This window comes from Microcaecilia unicolor, chromosome 5, assembly GCF_901765095.1.
Source record: "Microcaecilia unicolor chromosome 5, aMicUni1.1, whole genome shotgun sequence".
Lineage (NCBI taxonomy): Eukaryota > Metazoa > Chordata > Amphibia > Gymnophiona > Siphonopidae > Microcaecilia > Microcaecilia unicolor.
Genome location: NC_044035.1, coordinates 70,109,736 through 70,131,060, shown reverse-complemented (window position 1 = coordinate 70,131,060; position 21,325 = coordinate 70,109,736). Strand labels below are relative to the sequence as shown.

Below are 21,325 nucleotides of genomic sequence, written 5' to 3'. Positions count from 1 at the left end.
TGAAGCGACTGTTCACGCTATCCAAAAATACTAGGACTAGAGGGCATGAGTTGAAGCTACAGTGTGGTAAATTTAAAACGAATCGGAGAAAATGTTTCTTCACCCAACGTGTAATTAGACTCTGGAATTCGTTGCCGGAGAACGTGGTACGGGCGGTTAGCTTGACGGAGTTTAAAAAGGGGTTAGATAGATTCCTAAAGGACAAGTCCATAGACCGCTATTAAATGGACTTGGAAAAATTCCGCATTTTTAGGTATAACTTGTCTGGAATGTTTTTACGTTTGGGGAGCGTGCCAGGTGCCCTTGACCTGGATTGGCCACTGTCGGTGACAGGATGCTGGGCTAGATGGACCTTTGGTCTTTCCCAGTATGGCACTACTTATGTACTTATGTACTTATGTACTCTATGCGCACATGAACACTGGTTCACACATGGGCAATAGCGCATGCACAATGGGTGCTCTCTTTACAAGTACTGTGCATTCTCTTAAAAGTCTGTACTATTATTGACAAATCTCAAAACACAAATTTTTGTGCTTTTTCTGCTCCTGAAGAAATTGCAGAGTCATGGAATCGGAGGTAGGGTATTATTATGGATTAAGAACTGGTTGAAAGATAGGAAGCAGAGAGTAGGATTGCGTGGCCAGTATTCGCAGTGGAGGAGGGTAGTTAGTGGGGTCCCGCAGGGGTCTGTGCTGGGTCCGTTGCTTTTTAATGTATTTATAAATGACCTAGAGATGGGAATAACTAGTGAGGTAATTAAATTCGCCGATGACACAAAATTATTCAGGGTCGTCAAGTCGCAGGAGGAATGTGAACGATTACAGGAGGACCTTGCGAGACTGGGAGAATGGGCGTGCAAGTGGCAGATGAAGTTCAATGTTGACAAGTGCAAAGTGATGCATGTGGGTAAGAGGAACCCGAATTATAGCTACGTCTTGCAAGGTTCCGCGTTAGGAGTTACGGATCAAGAAAGGGATCTGGGTGTCGTCGTCGATGATACGCTGAAACCTTCTGCTCAGTGTGCTGCTGCGGCTAGGAAAGCGAATAGAATGTTGGGTGTTATTAGGAAGGGTATGGAGTCCAGGTGTGCGGATGTTATAATGCCGTTGTATCGCTCCATGGTGCGACCGCACCTCGAGTATTGTGTTCAGTACTGGTCTCCGTATCTCAAAAAAGATATAGTAGAATTGGAAAAGGTACAGCGAAGGGCGACGAAAATGATAGTGGGGATGGGACGACTTTCCTATGAAGAGAGGCTGAGAAGGCTAGGGCTTTTCAGCTTGGAGAAGAGACGGCTGAGGGGAGATATGATAGAAGTGTATAAAATAATGAGTGGAATGGATCGGGTGGATGTGAAGCGACTGTTCACGCTATCCAAAAATACTAGGACTAGAGGGCATGAGTTGAAGCTACAGTGTGGTAAATTTAAAACGAATCGGAGAAAATTTTTCTTCACCCAACGTGTAATTAGACTCTGGAATTCGTTGCCGGAGAACGTGGTACGGGCGGTTAGCTTGACGGAGTTTAAAAAGGGGTTAGATAGATTCCTAAAGGACAAGTCCATAGACCGCTATTAAATGGACTTGGAAAAATTCCGCATTTTTAGGTATAACTTGTCTGGAATGTTTTTACGTTTGGGGAGCGTGCCAGGTGCCCTTGACCTGGATTGGCCACTGTCGGTGACAGGATGCTGGGCTAGATGGACCTTTGGTCTTTCCCAGTATGGCACTACTTATGTACTTATGTACTTATGAGCTATCTTGTTGTCAATTCCCATTAATCATTTTGGGAAATGACAACTATGCAAGTGCTAATATGAAGAGTTGAGATGCTCTTACATAGTAACATAGTAGATGACGGCAGAAAAAGACCTGCACGGTCCATCCAGTCTGCCCAACGAGATAACTCATATTTGCTGCTTTTTGTGTATACCCTACTTTGATTTGTACCTGTGCTCTTCAGGGCACAGACCGTATAAGTCTGCCCAGCACTATCCCCGCCTCCCAACCACCCACCCCTCCTCCCAACCACCGGCTCTGGCACAGACCGCACAAGTCTGCCCACCACCATCCCCACCTCCCAACCACCAGTCCCGCCTCCCAACCCCGGCTCCGGCACAGATCGTACAAGTCTGTCCACTATCCCCGCCTCCCAACCACCAGTCCCGCTGCCCACCACCGGCCCTGGCACAGACCGTACAAGTCTGTCCAGCACTATCCCCGCCTCCCAACCACCAGCCCCGCCTCCCGATCTGGGTCTAAAATCCTCCTCCTCTTATCATTTTAATATTGAAAAGTTACTATGCTCTTTAAGGAATTTTTTTATTTTAACATATCAATATTTATCTTACAATATTTATCTTTCAGTCAAGATTTGTTGCAATATATTTCATGATACCAAGAATAAATTAAGATAAAGATATTGTCGCGTCTCTCGCGCTTGCCGCGCTCTTGAGGACCTTGGCATACCTTCAGGCTTCTTCCCCGGGAGCGCGGGGTTTGTGAGTCCATAGGCCACTACCGTGGAGCGGCAGTGGCAGGCAAAATCACCTTCCAGGTAGAGAGGAAACAAGACTGGACCGGAACTCCGGACTGGAGTGCTACACCGCAACACTCGGAACTGGAACGCACCGGACGGGTGCGCACTGGAGTGGGGCCTGCTGGACTGGACACACTGGAGTGGACCCACTGGACTGGAACATACAGGAGTGAAACCCGCTGGACTGGAACACACTGGAGCGGAACCCGCGGAACTGGAACACCCTGGACCTAGGGTTCACCTACACTTGACTGCCTTTCCCCGAGGGTTGAGCCCTAAGGTTCTGGCAGCCGGTAGGACTTACAGGAACAGCAGGAATAAAGATCCAGGAGTGCCCCCTGGCACCTAGGCGAAGGCAAGGCAGACAAGCAGGGACTGTCCGGGCTCTGGCAGTCGGCAGGAATCAGCACAATGACTAGTAAACTGTACCCAGGCTAATAGGAACGCTATACCTAGGCAAACCAGTCATACACAGGAACATACACAGAGCAAACTCAGGAGACTTGGAAGGCTATACACCAGCTAACAACTAAGCTGTGCCCAAGCTAACAAGTCATGCACTGGAAACAACACAGACACTAGCAAAGCTTTACACAGGCTACAAGCCACACGGTGCCTAAGCTGGCTAGTCAAGTATTAGGAACAAACCCAGGGAACTAGCAAAGCTATGCACAGGCTACAAGCCAGACGGTGCCTAAGCTGGCTAGTCTGCACTAGGAACAAACACAGAGAACTAGCAGAGCTATGCACAGGCTACAAGCCAGACGGTGCCTAAGCTGGCTAGTCTACACTAGGAACAATCACAGTCTTGGGATAGTGGCTAGCAAGGGCAGCTAGTCTAACACTAGGAACAAACACAGAGAACTAGCAGAGCTATGCACAGGCTACAAGCCAGACGGTGCCTAAGCTGGCTAGTCTACACTAGGAACAATCACAGTCTTGGGATAGTGGCTAGCAAGGGCGGCTAGTCTAACACTAGGAACAAACACAGTCTTGGGATAGTGGCTAGCAAGGGCGGCTAGTCTAACACTAGGAACAAACACAGTCTTGGGATAGTGGCTAGCAAGGGCGGCTAGTCTAACACTAGGAACAAACACAGTCTTGGGATAGTGGCTAGCAAGGGCGGCTAGTCTAACACTAGGAACAAACGTCGAGAACTAGCAGAGCTATGCACAGGCTACAAGCCAGACGGTGCCTAAGCTAACTAGTCATGCACTGGAAACAAACACAGAGAACTAGCAGAGCTAAGCACAGGCTACAAGCCACACGGTGCCTAAGCTAGCTAGTCTAAACAAACATAGAAACTCACACAGAGCAAACACTGAAACTGTGTACAGAGCACTCTATACACCAGGACCTTTAGATGAGATGCAAAGGCCCGGACTGTAGTCTCCAAGTGACTAATAAAGCCCATCAACACCAGGGCCACAGCTGCAGCAATCACCTTGTGACCAAACAGAGGCTTGACACTCAGAGCAGTCAGCCCATAGGAAGGAACAGCGGGAGCCATCTTGGATACTGGCAAAGAGGAGGAGGCGGCAGCCATCTTGGAAGAGGCAAAGCCCACACAGGTGAGGTTCAGTAAGGCAATCAGCACACAGAGCCAGAGAGAACCTAAGACAGACACAGACACAGAGACAAGCAGAAGCCAGCACAGACACTGACTCCCAGAAACAGGGTAAGTCTGAGGGTTGGCACGGCCACAGACGGGACAGATATGCAAAATAAACAAAATTGCTTAAATAGCAGCATATTAACTTTGCAATATTAAAAATAATAAGAGGAAGAAGTTTTTTAGATCCATGACGAGAAAGCTCGACACATAACTGTCCATGAGGCAGTCATTGAATTTCAAGATATTATCTCTTGATAGAAGTACTTGAGCATCTGAAGTCTTTTCCTCCTTCCTCCCAGTAGTAAAAATAGACTCTTCATAGCAGCACTTGAATAGTAGATGATGGCAGAAAAAGACTGGCACGGTCCATCCAGTCTGCCCAACAAGATAAACTCATATGTGTATACCTTACCTTGATTTGTACCTGTCTTTTCAGGGCACAGACCATATAAGTCTGCCCAGCACTATCTCCTCCTCCCAACCACCAGTCCCGCCTCCCACCACCGGCTCTGGCACAGACCGTATAAGTCTGCCCAGCACTATTCCCCGCCTCCACACCACCAGTCATGATTACACTAATGTATATTTATTTGTTGCATTTGTATCCCACATTTTCCCACCTTTTTGGAGGCTCAATGTGGCTTACATAGTATTGTGATTGCAGAGTTTTACATGCAAGTGAGAAGACAAATTGGATATTAGTCGTCATTTCCCATCCATTCAATTGTAAACAAATGCCTATCCCTAGTAACTTCAGCCAATGCACACTGAAGAGAGGATACAGTACTCTATGCCATTTGAAATGGAAAAAAAGAAATTTTTTGAGACAGCTGAGTTGTAAGCAGTGGCGTTCCTGGGGGGGGGGGGGCGGTGGGTGCTGTCCGCCCCGGGTGCACGCCGCTGGGGGGGGGGTGCCGCACGCGCCTGTCCTCCGTTCGTTACATCCTTCTTCTCTGCCCTGGAACAGGTTACTTCTGTTCCGGGGCAGAGAAGAAGCATGAAATGAACGGAGGACAGGCGCGTGCGGCACCCCCCCAGCAGCGTGTACCCGGGGGGGTTCCTTCGCGGGGGGGTCCTTTCACCGGGGGGGTCCGTGCTGCATCCAGGGGGGGCACTGCACCCAGGGGGCGGGGCGCATCGGCGTTCCACCCCGGGTGTCAGCCCCCCTAGGAACGCCACTGGTTGTAAGGCATCTGGCAATAGAGACAAATCAAAAATTAATCCTAGACTAATTCTTGGTTGCAAAGAAGGGTTATATTCCCATTCACTTCTATATATTTACTGATTGTGAGACTTTTGCCAACCCAGACTGCTTCCTTTTCATTAGGGCATAGTGTAAATATACAGTAGTATTATTTATTTATCTCACTGTATCATTCAAGCAATGATTAAGATGAGTGAGAGCTTTAGTTGACCCTGTTTTCAATGAAATATAGAGTTGTACGTCATCTGCATAGATGCAATATTGTAGTCCATATTTTACAATATTCTAACCCACAGTGATCAATAATTGATCCTCTGAATTGATCCTAAACCCTGCAGGAGGGATACCACATTGAAAAGGCTAGGGACATGAGGAAACATCTCTTCAAATAAAATTACATTTTGCCACTATCCCCGCCTCCCAACCACCAGTCCCGCTGCCCACCACCGGCCCTGGCACAGACCGTACAAGTCTGTCCAGCACTATCCCCGCCTCCCAACCACCAGCCCCGCCTCCCGATCTGGGTCTAAAATCCTCCTCCTCTTATCATTTTAATATTGAAAAGTTACTATGCTCTTTAAGGAATTTTTTTATTTTAACATATCAATATTTATCTTACAATATTTATCTTTCAGTCAAGATTTGTTGCAATATATTTCATGATACCAAGAATAAATTAAGATAAAGATATTGTCGCGTCTCTCGCGCTTGCCGCGCTCTCGAGGACCTTGGCATACCTTCAGGCTTCTTCCCCGGGAGCGCGGGGTTTGTGAGTCCATAGGCCACTACCGTGGAGCGGCAGTGGCAGGCAAAATCACCTTCCAGGTAGAGAGGAAACAAGACTGGACCGGAACTCCGGACTGGAGTGCTACACCGCAACACTCGGAACTGGAACGCACCGGACGGGTGCGCACTGGAGTGGGGCCCGCTGGACTGGACACACTGGAGTGGACCCACTGGACTGGAACATACAGGAGTGAAACCCGCTGGACTGGAACACACTGGAGCGGAACCCGCGGAACTGGAACACCCTGGACCTAGGGTTCACCTACACTTGACTGCCTTTCCCCGAGGGTTGAGCCCTAAGGTTCTGGCAGCCGGTAGGACTTACAGGAACAGCAGGAATAAGATCCAGGAGTGCCCCCTGGCACCTAGGCGAAGGCAAGGCAGACAAGCAGGGACTGTCCGGGCTCTGGCAGTCGGCAGGAATCAGCACAATGACTAGTAAACTGTACCCAGGCTAATAGGAACGCTATACCTAGGCAAACCAGTCATACACAGGAACATACACAGAGCAAACTCAGGAGACTTGGAAGGCTATACACCAGCTAACAACTAAGCTGTGCCCAAGCTAACAAGTCATGCACTGGAAACAACACAGACACTAGCAAAGCTTTACACAGGCTACAAGCCACACGGTGCCTAAGCTGGCTAGTCAAGTATTAGGAACAAACCCAGGGAACTAGCAAAGCTATGCACAGGCTACAAGCCAGACGGTGCCTAAGCTGGCTAGTCTGCACTAGGAACAAACACAGAGAACTAGCAGAGCTATGCACAGGCTACAAGCCAGACGGTGCCTAAGCTGGCTAGTCTACACTAGGAACAATCACAGTCTTGGGATAGTGGCTAGCAAGGGCAGCTAGTCTAACACTAGGAACAAACACAGAGAACTAGCAGAGCTATGCACAGGCTACAAGCCAGACGGTGCCTAAGCTGGCTAGTCTACACTAGGAACAATCACAGTCTTGGGATAGTGGCTAGCAAGGGCGGCTAGTCTAACACTAGGAACAAACACAGTCTTGGGATAGTGGCTAGCAAGGGCGGCTAGTCTAACACTAGGAACAAACACAGTCTTGGGATAGTGGCTAGCAAGGGCGGCTAGTCTAACACTAGGAACAAACACAGTCTTGGGATAGTGGCTAGCAAGGGCGGCTAGTCTAACACTAGGAACAAACGTCGAGAACTAGCAGAGCTATGCACAGGCTACAAGCCAGACGGTGCCTAAGCTAACTAGTCATGCACTGGAAACAAACACAGAGAACTAGCAGAGCTAAGCACAGGCTACAAGCCACACGGTGCCTAAGCTAGCTAGTCTAAACAAACATAGAAACTCACACAGAGCAAACACTGAAACTGTGTACAGAGCACTCTATACACCAGGACCTTTAGATGAGATGCAAAGGCCCGGACTGTAGTCTCCAAGTGACTAATAAAGCCCATCAACACCAGGGCCACAGCTGCAGCAATCACCTTGTGACCAAACAGAGGCTTGACACTCAGAGCAGTCAGCCCATAGGAAGGAACAGCGGGAGCCATCTTGGATACTGGCAAAGAGGAGGAGGCGGCAGCCATCTTGGAAGAGGCAAAGCCCACACAGGTGAGGTTCAGTAAGGCAATCAGCACACAGAGCCAGAGAGAACCTAAGACAGACACAGACACAGAGACAAGCAGAAGCCAGCACAGACACTGACTCCCAGAAACAGGGTAAGTCTGAGGGTTGGCACGGCCACAGACGGGACAGATATGCAAAATAAACAAAATTGCTTAAATAGCAGCATATTAACTTTGCAATATTAAAAATAATAAGAGGAAGAAGTTTTTTAGATCCATGACGAGAAAGCTCGACACATAACTGTCCATGAGGCAGTCATTGAATTTCAAGATATTATCTCTTGATAGAAGTACTTGAGCATCTGAAGTCTTTTCCTCCTTCCTCCCAGTAGTAAAAATAGACTCTTCATAGCAGCACTTGAATAGTAGATGATGGCAGAAAAAGACTGGCACGGTCCATCCAGTCTGCCCAACAAGATAAACTCATATGTGTATACCTTACCTTGATTTGTACCTGTCTTTTTCAGGGCACAGACCATATAAGTCTGCCCAGCACTATCTCCTCCTCCCAACCACCAGTCCCGCCTCCCACCACCGGCTCTGGCACAGACCGTATAAGTCTGCCCAGCACTATTCCCCGCCTCCACACCACCAGTCATGATTACACTAATGTATATTTATTTGTTGCATTTGTATCCCACATTTTCCCACCTTTTTGGAGGCTCAATGTGGCTTACATAGTATTGTGATTGCAGAGTTTTACATGCAAGTGAGAAGACAAATTGGATATTAGTCGTCATTTCCCATCCATTCAATTGTAAACAAATGCCTATCCCTAGTAACTTCAGCCAATGCACACTGAAGAGAGGATACAGTACTATGCCATTTGAAATGGAAAAAAGAAATTTTTTGAGACAGCTGAGTTGTAAGCAGTGGCGTTCCTGGGGGGGGGGGGGGCGGTGGGTGCTGTCCGCCCCGGGTGCACGCCGCTGGGGGGGGTGCCGCACGCGCCTGTCCTCCGTTCGTTACATCCTTCTTCTCTGCCCTGGAACAGGTTACTTCTGTTCCGGGGCAGAGAAGAAGCATGAAATGAACGGAGGACAGGCGCGTGCGGCACCCCCCCAGCAGCGTGTACCCGGGGGGGTTCCTTCGTGGGGGGGTCCTTTCACCGGGGGGGTCCGTGCTGCATCCAGGGGGGGCACTGCACCCAGGGGGCGGGGCGCATCGGCGTTCCACCCCGGGTGTCAGCCCCCCTAGGAACGCCACTGGTTGTAAGGCATCTGGCAATAGAGACAAATCAAAAATTAATCCTAGACTAATTCTTGGTTGCAAAGAAGGGTTATATTCCCATTCACTTCTATATATTTACTGATTGTGAGACTTTTGCCAACCCAGACTGCTTCCTTTTCATTAGGGCATAGTGTAAATATACAGTAGTATTATTTATTTATCTCACTGTATCATTCAAGCAATGATTAAGATGAGTGAGAGCTTTAGTTGATCCTGTTTTCAATGAAATATAGAGTTGTACGTCATCTGCATAGATGCAATATTGTAGTCCATATTTTACAATATTCTAACCCACAGTGATCAATAATTGATCCTCTGAATTGATCCTAAACCCTGCAGGAGGGATACCACATTGAAAAGGCTAGGGACATGAGGAAACATCTCTTCAAATAACATTACATTTTGCCAACATGTTACTATGTGAAGTAAGACCAATGCAAATATAGTATCAAATTATCCAAACCTACGTTTGCTAGGAACCATAGTACAATGTCATGATTGATAGTGTGGAACACAGCAGATACATTTAGGAGAACAAGTAATTGTGAGGGAGGGAGTGGCACAGTGGCAGGTGTCTCTAAGAACACTCCATCACAGTTAAGCCACGTTACAGCAGGTAGCACTAACATGTCATGTCAAGGGCTGAATCAGGGTAGTGGGGCTCAGACCTGGCTGGAGTTAAATGCCCTGAGTCAGTGTATAGGAGGCGAGAAATTCTTCCAGGATATGGTTGTTGGCTGCAGTATCTGAGGGGAGCCTGGGGAAGAGGAGCAGCACCACAACAGATCTTGCTACCCTATAATTACCAGAAGCAGAAGTTTATTTGAGGTAGGCCAAGTTTAGCTTGGAACCTGGTTGACATTGAGGGGCATAATCGAACGCGAACACCCATCTCCATGGGCGTCTATCTCCGAGGATGGGTATGGGAAGGGGCGGGCCAGACCGTATTTTCGAAAAAGATGGGCGTCCATCTTTTTTTTCGATAATATGGTTTGTGCCGGGCAAATGCATCGCATTTGGGCGGATTTGAGCTGGGCGGTATCGTATTTCAGCGATAATGGAAACCGAAGGCGCTCAGCTCAAAAATGAACAAATCCAAGGCATTTGGTCGTGGGAGGGGCCAGGATTCGTAGTGCACTGGTCCCCCTCACATGCCAGGACACCAACCGGGCACCCTAGGGGGCACTTCTAACAATTAAAAAAAAATTAAAATACCTCCCATGTCCATAGCTCCCTTCCCTTGGATGCTGAGCCCCCCAAAACCCACTGCCCACAACTCTACATCATTACCATAGCACTTATGGCTGAAGGGGAGCACCTAGATGTGGGTACAGTGGGTTTTGGGGGCGGTTTGGAGCGCTCCCATTTACCACCACAAGTGTAACAGGTAGGGGGGGATGGGCCTGGGTCCACCTGGCTGAAGTGCACTGCACCCACTTACAATTGCTCCAGGGACCTGCATACTGCTGTCATGGAGCTGGGTATGACATTTGAGGTTGGCATACAGGCTGGAAAAAAAGTTTTTAAAGTTCTTTTTTTTGGGGTGGGAGGGGTTAGTGACCACTGGGGGAGTCAGGGGAGGTCATCCCCGATTCCCTCCGGTGGTCATCTGGACAGTTGGGGCACTTTTGGGGGACTTGTTCGTGAAAAAAAGGGTCCAGAAAAAGTGACCCAAATTCTCACTTCTGGCGCCCTTCTTTTTTCCATTATCGGCCGAGCGTACCCATCTCTCCTCGGCCGATAAACATGCCCCAGTCCCGCCTTCACCACACCTCCGACACGCCCTCGTCAACTTTGTCCGTTCCCGTGACAGATTGCAGTTGGAGACGCCTAAAATCGGCTTTCGATTATACCGATTTGGGCACCCATCTCCCGATTTGGGTCAAAATATGGGCGACTTTCTCTTTCGAAAATAAGCTGGCTTGTGGCTTTGGAATTCAGGGCCAAGCCAAGCCCAATTGTGCTGAGTATTGGAAGACAGGACTTGAACTTTGGGACTCCAGGAGAGAGACAAGGTGGTTGGGTTGTCTTTTGGAGGGGCAGAGAAGTGCGTGCTGTAGGCCTACAGGAGCAGGCCACAGGAGAGAAGTTAGTAGTGAAGGGGGTGACTTTATGTGTTTGTTTTCTCCTGATCTGTGAAAGGAACAGGTCAGCTATTCCTCTGCATGAAAATAAATTATTTTTTGTCACACTTAACTACTACTACTACTACTATTTAGCATTTCTACTTAACCCTCTGCATGGCTGTATTTTTTCATGTTACCACAGTAATGAAAAAGGTCCCTGTTTACTAAGCCGAGTTGTAGGCGCACAGACTTTTTAGCGAACACTAAAAATTGGCATGTACTAATGCTAGAGACACCCACAGGAATATAATGGGTATCTCTATTGTTAGCATGCACTCATTTTTAGTGTGCGCTAAAATGTTAGCACACCTACAGTACGGCTTAGTAAACAGGGCTCAAAGTGTGCATTCAAATTTTTGTCCCATTCAATAATAGAAGGCAGAAATTCTTGAAGCTTCTTTGTGACAATCTGCTCAATTAATTTTCCTAAAGTATTAGTCTAATCCTGCAGTATGTGAAAAGTTCTACTGCAGGGCGGTACTGTAATGGTATCATTCATCAGCACCCATGGCTCCATATTAGGTAAGTAACTTTATAATGTTTATCTACTCCTACCCTAGCTGAGATAATATTTAACCATCTCTCCGTACTCATGTGCAACTTTGTTTAAATCAGTCACCTTATTTTCTAACTCTTCCTACTGTCTTACCTATCTATATGTTACATCTTTGCTTTACCCTTCACTATTAATGCTCTATTAATTACGTATTGTGTTGACATTGTAAGTAGAATATCATACCATATTGTTATTTGAATATTTTTACTGCTGTAAAATATTTTTACTGCTGTACACCGCCTTGAGTGAATTCCTTCAAAAAGGCGGTAAATAAATCCTAATAAATAAATAATGAAATACAAGTTCAAAATACATTTTATTGCTTGTAGTTTGCACTAAAGCTATAGATTACTGATTTTAAAAATTAACAAGAGAACATTACCTGTCCTTGCTCTGCAAGTGCTTTTTCTAGATCTTCTATTCGAGTTTGATATGTAACGATTTCTGCTTGTAGCTGTTCACGAGTCTGTAAGATATGAGAAAGAAAATATATCAAATTCTGTTTAAAAGTCATTTGTTGCTACAAGAAAATAAAAGCAAAGATCTTTGTTTACAAAGAGATAACATTGTTTTTATTCATTTTTAGTATGAAATGATTTGCTGTTTTGTATACTGCTGTTCAGGTTTAGGTTTAGTTATTTCATATTTATTTAGATTTTGCTCACACATTTTTCAGTAGTAGCTCAAAGTGAGTTACATTCAGGTATACTGGATATTTCTACACTGTTCTACCCACTCCTCGGGACACACTTAGCTAGTTACATTTTCATGATAACTACATTGAATATGCATGAGATAAATCTGTATTGTATGTAAATTTATCTCATTAATATTCATTATGGGTATCCTGAAAACCTGACTGACTAGGTGTGTCCCGAGGACTGTCCTGAGAACACCTGAAATAAAGAAAACATAAACAAAGACATCATGAAAGAAAAAACTTACAACTGAATTCAATACGCTGTACTAGCGCTTCATTATTAAATAGAAAAGAGGGGGGGACACACCAAGATGGGGAAATAAAATCACAAAGACCCATATATGCAAGGGTTAAGGTTCACTAAGGGATAAAGCTGCTGCTGGGCATATTCATAAAGGCATATTCAACCTAAATCAGTCAAATAATAAGGTCTAGATAGAGTAATAAGTTTTTAAAGACATCTTAAATTTACAATAAGAGGTCTCAGATTTAAATGAGCAGTTTGTTCCACAAGAAGGGCACTGTGACCTGAAAGCATGAGTGACGGACAAAATCCAAATGAGTATGCATATAGGTGGGAACAACTATCAAGTGTTGTTAAAATGAGCAAAGAGAATGGGCAGGAACATAAAGAATAAGGGAGCTAAAGAGAAATCGAGAGATGCCAGTATGAAATTATCAGTTGGCCAGGACAAGAATTTTGAATGGAATCTGATATACCACTGGAAGCCAATCACATCAGAGTTAGAAATATTAATACTCTAACAACTTCTCACAAATAGTTCAAAAGGTTTTTTTAAAGATGTTTTATGAAATTTAAAAAACATTTTGTAACCTTATTTTTCCTATTGAAAAAGTCACGTCTTTTTCCAATAGGAAGGTATCTCAGATAAACCTATTGAAAATCATAATTTTAAGCAGAATCCTTCTTTACTTACTAGCTTTGATGTGGAGAAGGCCTTCAAAATGGTCAGTTGGGAATATTTGTTTTTGGCCTGGATGGAAACTTTACTGAAGGCAGTCCATTTGAGGGTGGTTGTTGTTAATGAGGTTTGGACAGCGGACTTTCAAAGTACAATGGGATATGCATCAGGAGTGCCTCTAATCTCAGGTGTTTTTTGGGATTAGGGATATGGAGAATATCAAAGCAGCAAGGATGGGCAGACATGAGTTTAAAATTGCTGCATTTGCAGATTATCTTTTGGTACATACAGTGGACCCATCTTTGGTTAATTCTTAGGTCTGATATTGAACTTTAATAAATAATAAGTGCTTCCAAGGCAGTTGAGGATTAAATAACAATTTGAAGAAGTTTTCCTTTTGAAATGGGCAGATGTTTTTTTAACAAGACACTTCCAAAAACCACTTTCTGAGAAGTTCCGAGAGAAGAGGACATTTCTCTGGTAAGTGAATGCTATTTTGTTTTATGCTTTGGGAACTTAAAGATTGGGGTTTAAAGGAGGAATTGTAGGTTAGTGTTAGGCAAAATAAACATATAAAAAGCAAATTTTATCAACTAATCTCCATAGACTTTTCCACTTAGTTTTAAAAACTTTGTACCACAGCATTAACAGATAGAATCTAGCAGGCACTGCAGGATCTAGTTTAAAGTTGTTTTTTTCAGGGTGGGAGGGGGTTAGTCACCACTGAGGGAGTCAGGGGAGGTCATCCTCGATTCCCTTTGGTGCTCATCTGGTCAGTTTGGGCACCTTTTTGAGGCTTGGTCGTAAGAAAAAATGGACCAAGTAAAGTTGCCCAAGTGCTCATCAGGGATGCCCTTCTTTTTTCCATTATCGCTCGAGGACGCCCATCTGTTAGGCATGCCCCAGTCCCACCTTTGCTACACCTCCAGCACGCCCCTGGGAACTTTGGTCATCCTCACAATGGGAAGCAGTTGGTGACGCCCAAAATCGGCTTTCAATTATGCCGATTTGGGCGACCATGAGAGAAGGCCGCCCATCTCCCGATTTGTGTCGACAGATGGACGCCCTTCTCTTTTGAAAATAAGCCTGATGCATTTTTATTCTGTGACTGCAATCTATTATGACTATTTATTGTCTCTTCTACTTTCTAGCCTGTTGTACCAGGAACACCTGTTGAAGCTGCTGGGGGTCTTCTTTTAGAACATTTTCTCTAGAAAAATAGCCACAGCAAAATCAAATGATTTGATGGTAACAAAATACACCAGCCAGGAGCTCAGAGCCTAAAAATGGCGCACACTGAGCTGACATGAAAAAAGAACATTTCAAATTCATTGAAAAACCTGAATGAGGAACCACTGGGTATACGCAAAAATACCTTGTAACAGCAACAAAGCTTACAGAATTATGAGAAAATTTAGAAACACTAAGGCAATTACGAAGGAGAGAGGTCCAATCAGTTTTGCATAAAATAGATGTCCTCCATAACAGAAACCAGGTAATAAGTGGCATTCAGAAGACTTGCTAAAATTAAAGTATGAACGTAGACTATTGGATAGAATATGGAGGAGGGAGAAATAGACTCAGAATAAGATTAACTGGAGGAAGGCAATAATAAATATGTATAAGAAAGCTATAGTTCTTGCCAAGAAAGAGTATTATTCTACTATTACTGCCAGAGATGTATCTAATGTGAGCAAATTGTTCAAGGTAGTGAATAATTTGATACATCACGCATTCATGAGAAGACTGGAAAGCTATTACCTTGTGCTGACCAGCTGGCTGATCATTTTCAAACAAAAGTTGAAGTTCTTTTTGCTTCTTTGCATAATGATACTATTATCAAAAGTACAGCAAACTATACATGCTATTATGATGATAATTGGCCAGCAGATCGCTCTGGGAGTGCTTTCTCTAGTGTTTCAAAGGAGGAATTGAATCACACTAAATCACACTGCTATCTTGATAACTGTCCTACTGACTTAATGAAAACAGCACCTAAAACTTTTAAGGAGGCCCTGATCCACTGGATCGAAGGCTCGTTTGCTTCTGGTATTTTTCCAAAACACTTCTCTGAGATTATTCCTACTCCAATATTAAAAAATCCTTTAAATTCAAAAGGAGATTTGGCCAGTTATAGACAGGTGGCTTCAATACCTTATTTTGTTAAGATAATGGAAGCTTTGGTGAGTAGACAGCTGGTGAGTAATCTTGAACAGTTTGAGTTATTGTACGTGTCCCAGTCCAGGTTTTGGGTTAACTACAGTACAGAAACTTTAATGGTCACACTCTTGAACCATGTTAGACACCTCTTGAGTAAAGGTGAAAAGGTGCTCATTATGCAACTAGATCTTTCTAGTCCATTTGACTTGGTTGATCATGAGGTGTTACTTGAGATCTTAGATGGTTTTGTCATTACTGGTAAGGTGCTGCCATGGATCTGGGATTTCCTGATATATAGATCTTACAGAGTGATGAAACAAGGGTTGCTTTCAAAAAGCTGGGTTCAGCTATCAGGAGTACCTCAGGGATCTCCCTTATCACCTGTTTTGTTTAATGTGCTTATGTCTTCCTTTGGTAGATGTCTGGAACAGGAAGGTTATACAGGTGATATAACAATAGTATTTCCTGTTATGGTAGATCTAATCATGAAGGAGCCTAAGAGAAGCTAAGTACCTTCTTGAGTTTTCAGTAGATATTTTTCAAATATCTGCAATTTTAGAGAAATAGTGAAAAATCCAATTTTGATGAATGCTTGAAATTAAAGCTTTGGAGGTTTTTTCCGATGATGAAGAAGCCCTAGCCCTTTCACCCGCCTAGTTAGGGGGGGAGGAGCTTCTTGAGGTTTTTCCTCCTATTTACAAATATATAACAGTTTTCCTGCACCATAGTTTCCAAGTGTTTATATTTTTGGGATATTCCTTGTTTTGGAAACTTTCCCTTTATTTTCTATTTAGCTGAGATCTTAAAGAAGCACACAATACTATCTCTCATTGTTTTGCAACCATCACTGAATGGATAATAGCACACTATCTTAAATTAAATACGGAGAAAACCAAATTTTTGTTTTTGGGGCCAAGAAGAGTATGATAAATCAGGTTAATTCTTTAGTACATAGCTCTTTCCACACAATGAGAAAGTTGAGAAGTATTTGAAAAATCTGGCAGAAGATTTATTTGGATTGGTGGTCCAGTCTTTCATTCTGAGTAAATTGGATTATTATAATATTGTCTATCTAGGCTTGTGCATTTCATATTCTACCTTAAAAATATGACCATGTTACTCCATTTTTTGTTAAATTGTACTGGCTTCCAGTTGAAGCTAGGGTACTTTTTAAATTAAGGTATTTACTATATAAGATTGTTTTAGGCCTTAGTGCTCAATATATGCTTTCTTTAATATGCTATGCCGATTCAGTCTTAAAATATAATAACAGTAAACCATCTGTTTTCTCCATCCCTAGCCCTCGGGGAATTATTTCAAAGAAATTGTTGACTAGACTGTTTTTTTATCAACCTGCTTCTCTATGGTCAGTTTTGTCACCTATTGTAAGCTGTGTGCCTAGTTATGCCACCTTTAAGAACAATTTAAAGTCATTGCTGTGTCATAAACATAAAATAAGAAAGCAATTATAGTGTAATGTATACTGTTACATGATTATTTACTGTTACATCCTAGATGTCTTATTAATCTAGTAACTTGGTTCCAACCCACTATGAACTTTTATTTGTATATAAGTGGGCTATAAATGAGTTAACTGTAACTGTAAGTCCTTAGTCCTGCTTGGACCATAACAACAGCCATACTAGGTCAGACCAATGGTCCATCTTGCCCAGTATTCTGTTTCCAACAGTGGCCAATCCAGGTCACAAGTACCTGGCAGAAACCCAAATAGTAGCAACATTCCATGCTACCAAGCTCAGGGCAAGCAGTGTTTTCCCCATGTCATAGCAGACTATAGACTTTTCCTCCAGGAATTTGTCCAAACCTTTTTTAAACCCAGATACGCTAAGTGCTGTTACTACATCCTCCGGCAAAGAATTCCAGAGCTTAATTATTCATTGAGTGAAAAAATAGTTCCTCTTATTTGTTTTAAAAGTGTGTCCATGTAACTTCCATGAGTGTCCCCTAGTCTTTGTACTTTTTGAAAGAGTAAAAGTTCAATTCACTTCTACTTGTTCTACACCATTTAGGATTTTGTAGACCTCAATCATATCTATCCTCAGCCATCTCTTTTCCAAGCTGAAGAGCTCTTTAGCCTTTCCTCATATGAGAGGCGTTTCATCCCCTTTATCATTTTGGTATCTCTTCTTTGAACCTTTTCTAATTCCACTAAAAGGCTTATTTTCGAAAGAGAAGGACGCCCATCTTTCAACACAAATGAGAAGATGGGCGTCCTTCTCACAGGGTCGCCCAAATCGGCATAATCAAAAGCCGATTTTGGGCGTCCCCAACTGCTTTCCGTCATGGGAATGACCAAAGTTCACGGGGTCGTTTCGGAGGCATAGCAAAGGCGGGACTTGGGCGTGCCTAACACATGGCCGTCCTCGACCCATACTGGAAAAAAAGGGAGTCCCTGACGAGCACTTGGACGACTTTACCTGGTCCTGTTTTTCTTACGACCAAGCCACAAAAAGGTGCCCGAACTGACCAGATGACCACCGGAGAGAATCGGGGATCACCTCCCTTGCTCCCCCAGTGGTCACTAACCCCCTCCCACCCTCAAAAAAACTCTTTAAAAATCTTTTGTGCCAGCCTCTATGCCAGCCTGAAATGTCATACTTAGGTCCATCACAGCAGTATGCAGGTCCCTGGAGCAGTTTTGGTGGGTGCAGTGCACTTCAGGCAGGCAGACCCAGGCCCATCCCCCTCACTACCTGTTACACCTGTGGTGGTAAATGTGAGCCCTCCAAACTCCACCACAAACACACTGAGCCCACATCTAGGTGCCCCCATTCACCGGTAAGGGTTATGCTAGTGGTGTACAGTGGTGGGTAGTGGGTTTTGGGGGGGGCTCAGCACACAAGGTAAGGGAGCTATGTTCCTGGGAACAATTTCTGAAGTCCACTGCAGTGTCCCCTAGGGTGCCTGGTTGGTGTCCTGGCATGTGAGGGGGACCAGCGCACTACGAATGCTGGCTCCTCCCATGACCAAAGGGCTTGCATTTGGTCATTTCTGAGATGGGCGTCCTTGGTTTCCATTATCGCCAAAAATCAGAAACGACCAAGTCTAGGGACAACTATCTCTAAGGACGATCTAAATGTCAAGATTTGGGCGTCCCCGATCATATTATCAAAACGAAAGATGGACGTCCATCTTGTTTCGATAATACGGGTTTCCCCGCCCCTCCACCAGGATGTTTTGCGAGGACGTCCTCAGCAAAACTTGGGCATCCCCTTCGATTATGCCCCTCCACATCTTTTTTGAGATACAGTGACCAGATCTAACACAATACTCAAGGTGAGGTCTCACTATGGAGCAATACAGAGGCATTATAGTATTTTTGGTCTTATTTACTATCCCTTTCCTAATAATTCCTAGCATCCTGTTTGCTTTTTTGGCTTCCGCCGCCACACACTGGGCAGAACATTTCAGAGTATTGTCTACAACAACACCTAGATGTTTTTCTTGGGTGTTGACCCCCAAGGTGGACCCTAGCATCAGTAACTATGATTTGGACTATTCTCAATGTGTAATCACTTTGCATTTGTCCACATTAAATTTCATCTGCCATTTGGATGCCCAGTCTTCCAATTTCCTAAAGTCTTTCTGCAATTTTTCACAGTCCACATGTGTTTTAACAAGGTTGAATAGTTTTGTGTCATCTGCAAATTTAATCACCTCACTCATTGTTCTGATTTCCAGATCATTTATAAATATGTTAAATAGTACCAGTCCCAGTACAGATCCCTACAGGACTCCATTATTCTATTCACCCTCCTCCATTTAATAAAGGCTGATGGTGCTTAGTTGAAGTGAAGGCGAGGTTTCCTGCCACACTGCAACCAGGACCATAGAAGTAAGGGAAAGATTTTCTGTGGTCTAAGTAAAATACATTTTCTTTAAAACATGTTAAGTCCATTCTAACAAATATGTAAATTTTTGCAAAGCATATGGCAAAACTTCTTTCACCACAAGTTTTATTGTATTGACCCCTAGAAAATGTAATATTCTCCCTTTAAAAACATTTAAATCTGACTCAAGTTGAATTGTTCTACAAGAGAATTATTGCTGCTTTTCTGCCAACTTTCCAACACACAGCTGAGCCTACAATAAAGCTTTGTGCTCCTAGAACAGCTTCCTGGGAGGTTGTGGGATAGCCTTATGCTCTGTAGCTAGAATAATCAAAATTACATAGAAAAAATATATATGTAAAACTTAACAGAGAAATATAATGACAGCAGATATGCCCTACCTAATCTCTCCTTTTATACCAGCTGATATGCTTTACAACTGCTTCCTAACCGAGATCCTCTGAGTACTTCCCTTGCCTTCTTGAATTCAGATACAATTCTTTTCCCTGACACCTCAGCTAGGAGATTGTTCCATGCATCCACCACCCTTTCTTAGGTTACTCCTAAATCTATTTCCTTTCACTTTCATCCAATGGCCCCTTGTTTAATTGGAAGAGGCCTGCCTCCTGTGTGGTTTATACAGTATGACAGAGGTATTTAAATGTCTCTTATAATATCTTCCCTCTGCCACCTTTCTTCCAAAGTGTACTTATTGAGATCTTAAGTCTGTTCCCACAGACTTTGGGGCCTGTTATGAAGCTGCAGTAAAATGGGCCCTGTGCTAGCAGCAGGGGCCATTTTTGCTGCATACTAAGGCCCTTTTTACCGCAGTGGGGAAAAAAGCTGAAATAAATGCATGGTCATGTGGTAAGATTGCTCTTACTGTGTGGCCGTGCAGGGGGGGGGAGCACTTACTGACATATACTAATCCAGCGGTAACCAGGTAGCATGCGGCGCTGCCTGATCACTTTCGGGTAACTGTCATGCTAAAAAAATCATGGCCGATTTTTCCTAGTGCAGAAAATAGTGCATGCTAGGGCTGGAACAACTGTAGGTGCCCATGTTGGGCCAGTGGTAGCTCCAAATTAGCATGCAGTAAGCCTGAATTGGGCTTTCTGCTGCTTAATAAAAGGGCCCCTTTATGATGACCATTGACCATTTAGTTATACAGCTGACACTGAATATTGCTGCTAAACAGATACTCCCAATATTCAGCTTGCAGTAGGCAGCGCGGTTAGACCGGCGCTGACCCTGGATATTCAATACTGGGCCATATCCGGTGACCAGTACTGAATATTTAGGGTTTTCTTGGCCAGCTCTAACTTAACCAGTTATGGGGGTCTTTTACTAAAGGTTAGTTTGAGTTATATGATGTACAGCGCTGCGCATGCCTTGTAGCGCTATAGAAATGATAAATAGTAGTAGAAGTAGTAGGGCCCATAGGAATAAAATTGGAGCTGTGAAGATAACTCGAGCTAACCTTTAGTAAAAGACCCCTTATGTGAATATTCAGCGCTGGCTGGTTAAATAGCGCTGAATATTGGGCCTATAGTTTTTAGCACTGTCTCTGTGCCAACTCTCAGTCCATAATTATATAAATAAGTTTGGGCTATTTATCTGCATAATTTTTAAAAATATATGTATAAGAAAGTTGTGCATTCACTATCTGCGAATGAATGCATAGCTTGCTTTGAATATCAATCCAAACTTTTCTTCAACTCCTTTATTTCTTTTTCTTCTGAAATTATTGCTGATAAAATCAAATGTTAGAAAGTGAACAAGTCTTCATTTCATGTAATATAAGCCATTTAGACCTTAACTTCTCGTTCTGCATCTAGGGTTCCTCCAAACTGCTCCTGTAAGAGAGCATACGCTCGCTGCAGTGCTTGATACTCCATGGTCAGCTGGCGAAATCTCAGTTCTGTTTCTTCTTTGACCATACCCTAAAATGGTAAACATACTACATTCAGGATTTGATTAATTGAAAAACACAGAGCCTGATATTCAGACCACGGGCTAACTCCCGCA

At 44.0% G+C, this 21,325-nt stretch overlaps 1 protein-coding gene across 9 annotated transcripts in view; it reads right to left on the bottom strand.

Annotated features, from left to right (window-relative positions):
• JAKMIP3 (Janus kinase and microtubule interacting protein 3) overlaps positions 1-21,325 on the bottom strand; it is a 215,414-nt gene that overhangs the window by 45,315 nt on the left and 148,774 nt on the right. For all 9 annotated transcript variants that reach the window (XM_030202974.1, XM_030202976.1, XM_030202975.1 and 6 more), the window contains exons 11-12: positions 21,112-21,240; positions 12,046-12,129 (exon numbers count right to left, since the gene is read on the bottom strand). In XM_030202974.1, the coding sequence (XP_030058834.1) occupies positions 12,046-12,129; positions 21,112-21,240 (213 nt within the window). The remainder of the gene's footprint in view (positions 1-12,045; positions 12,130-21,111; positions 21,241-21,325) is intronic.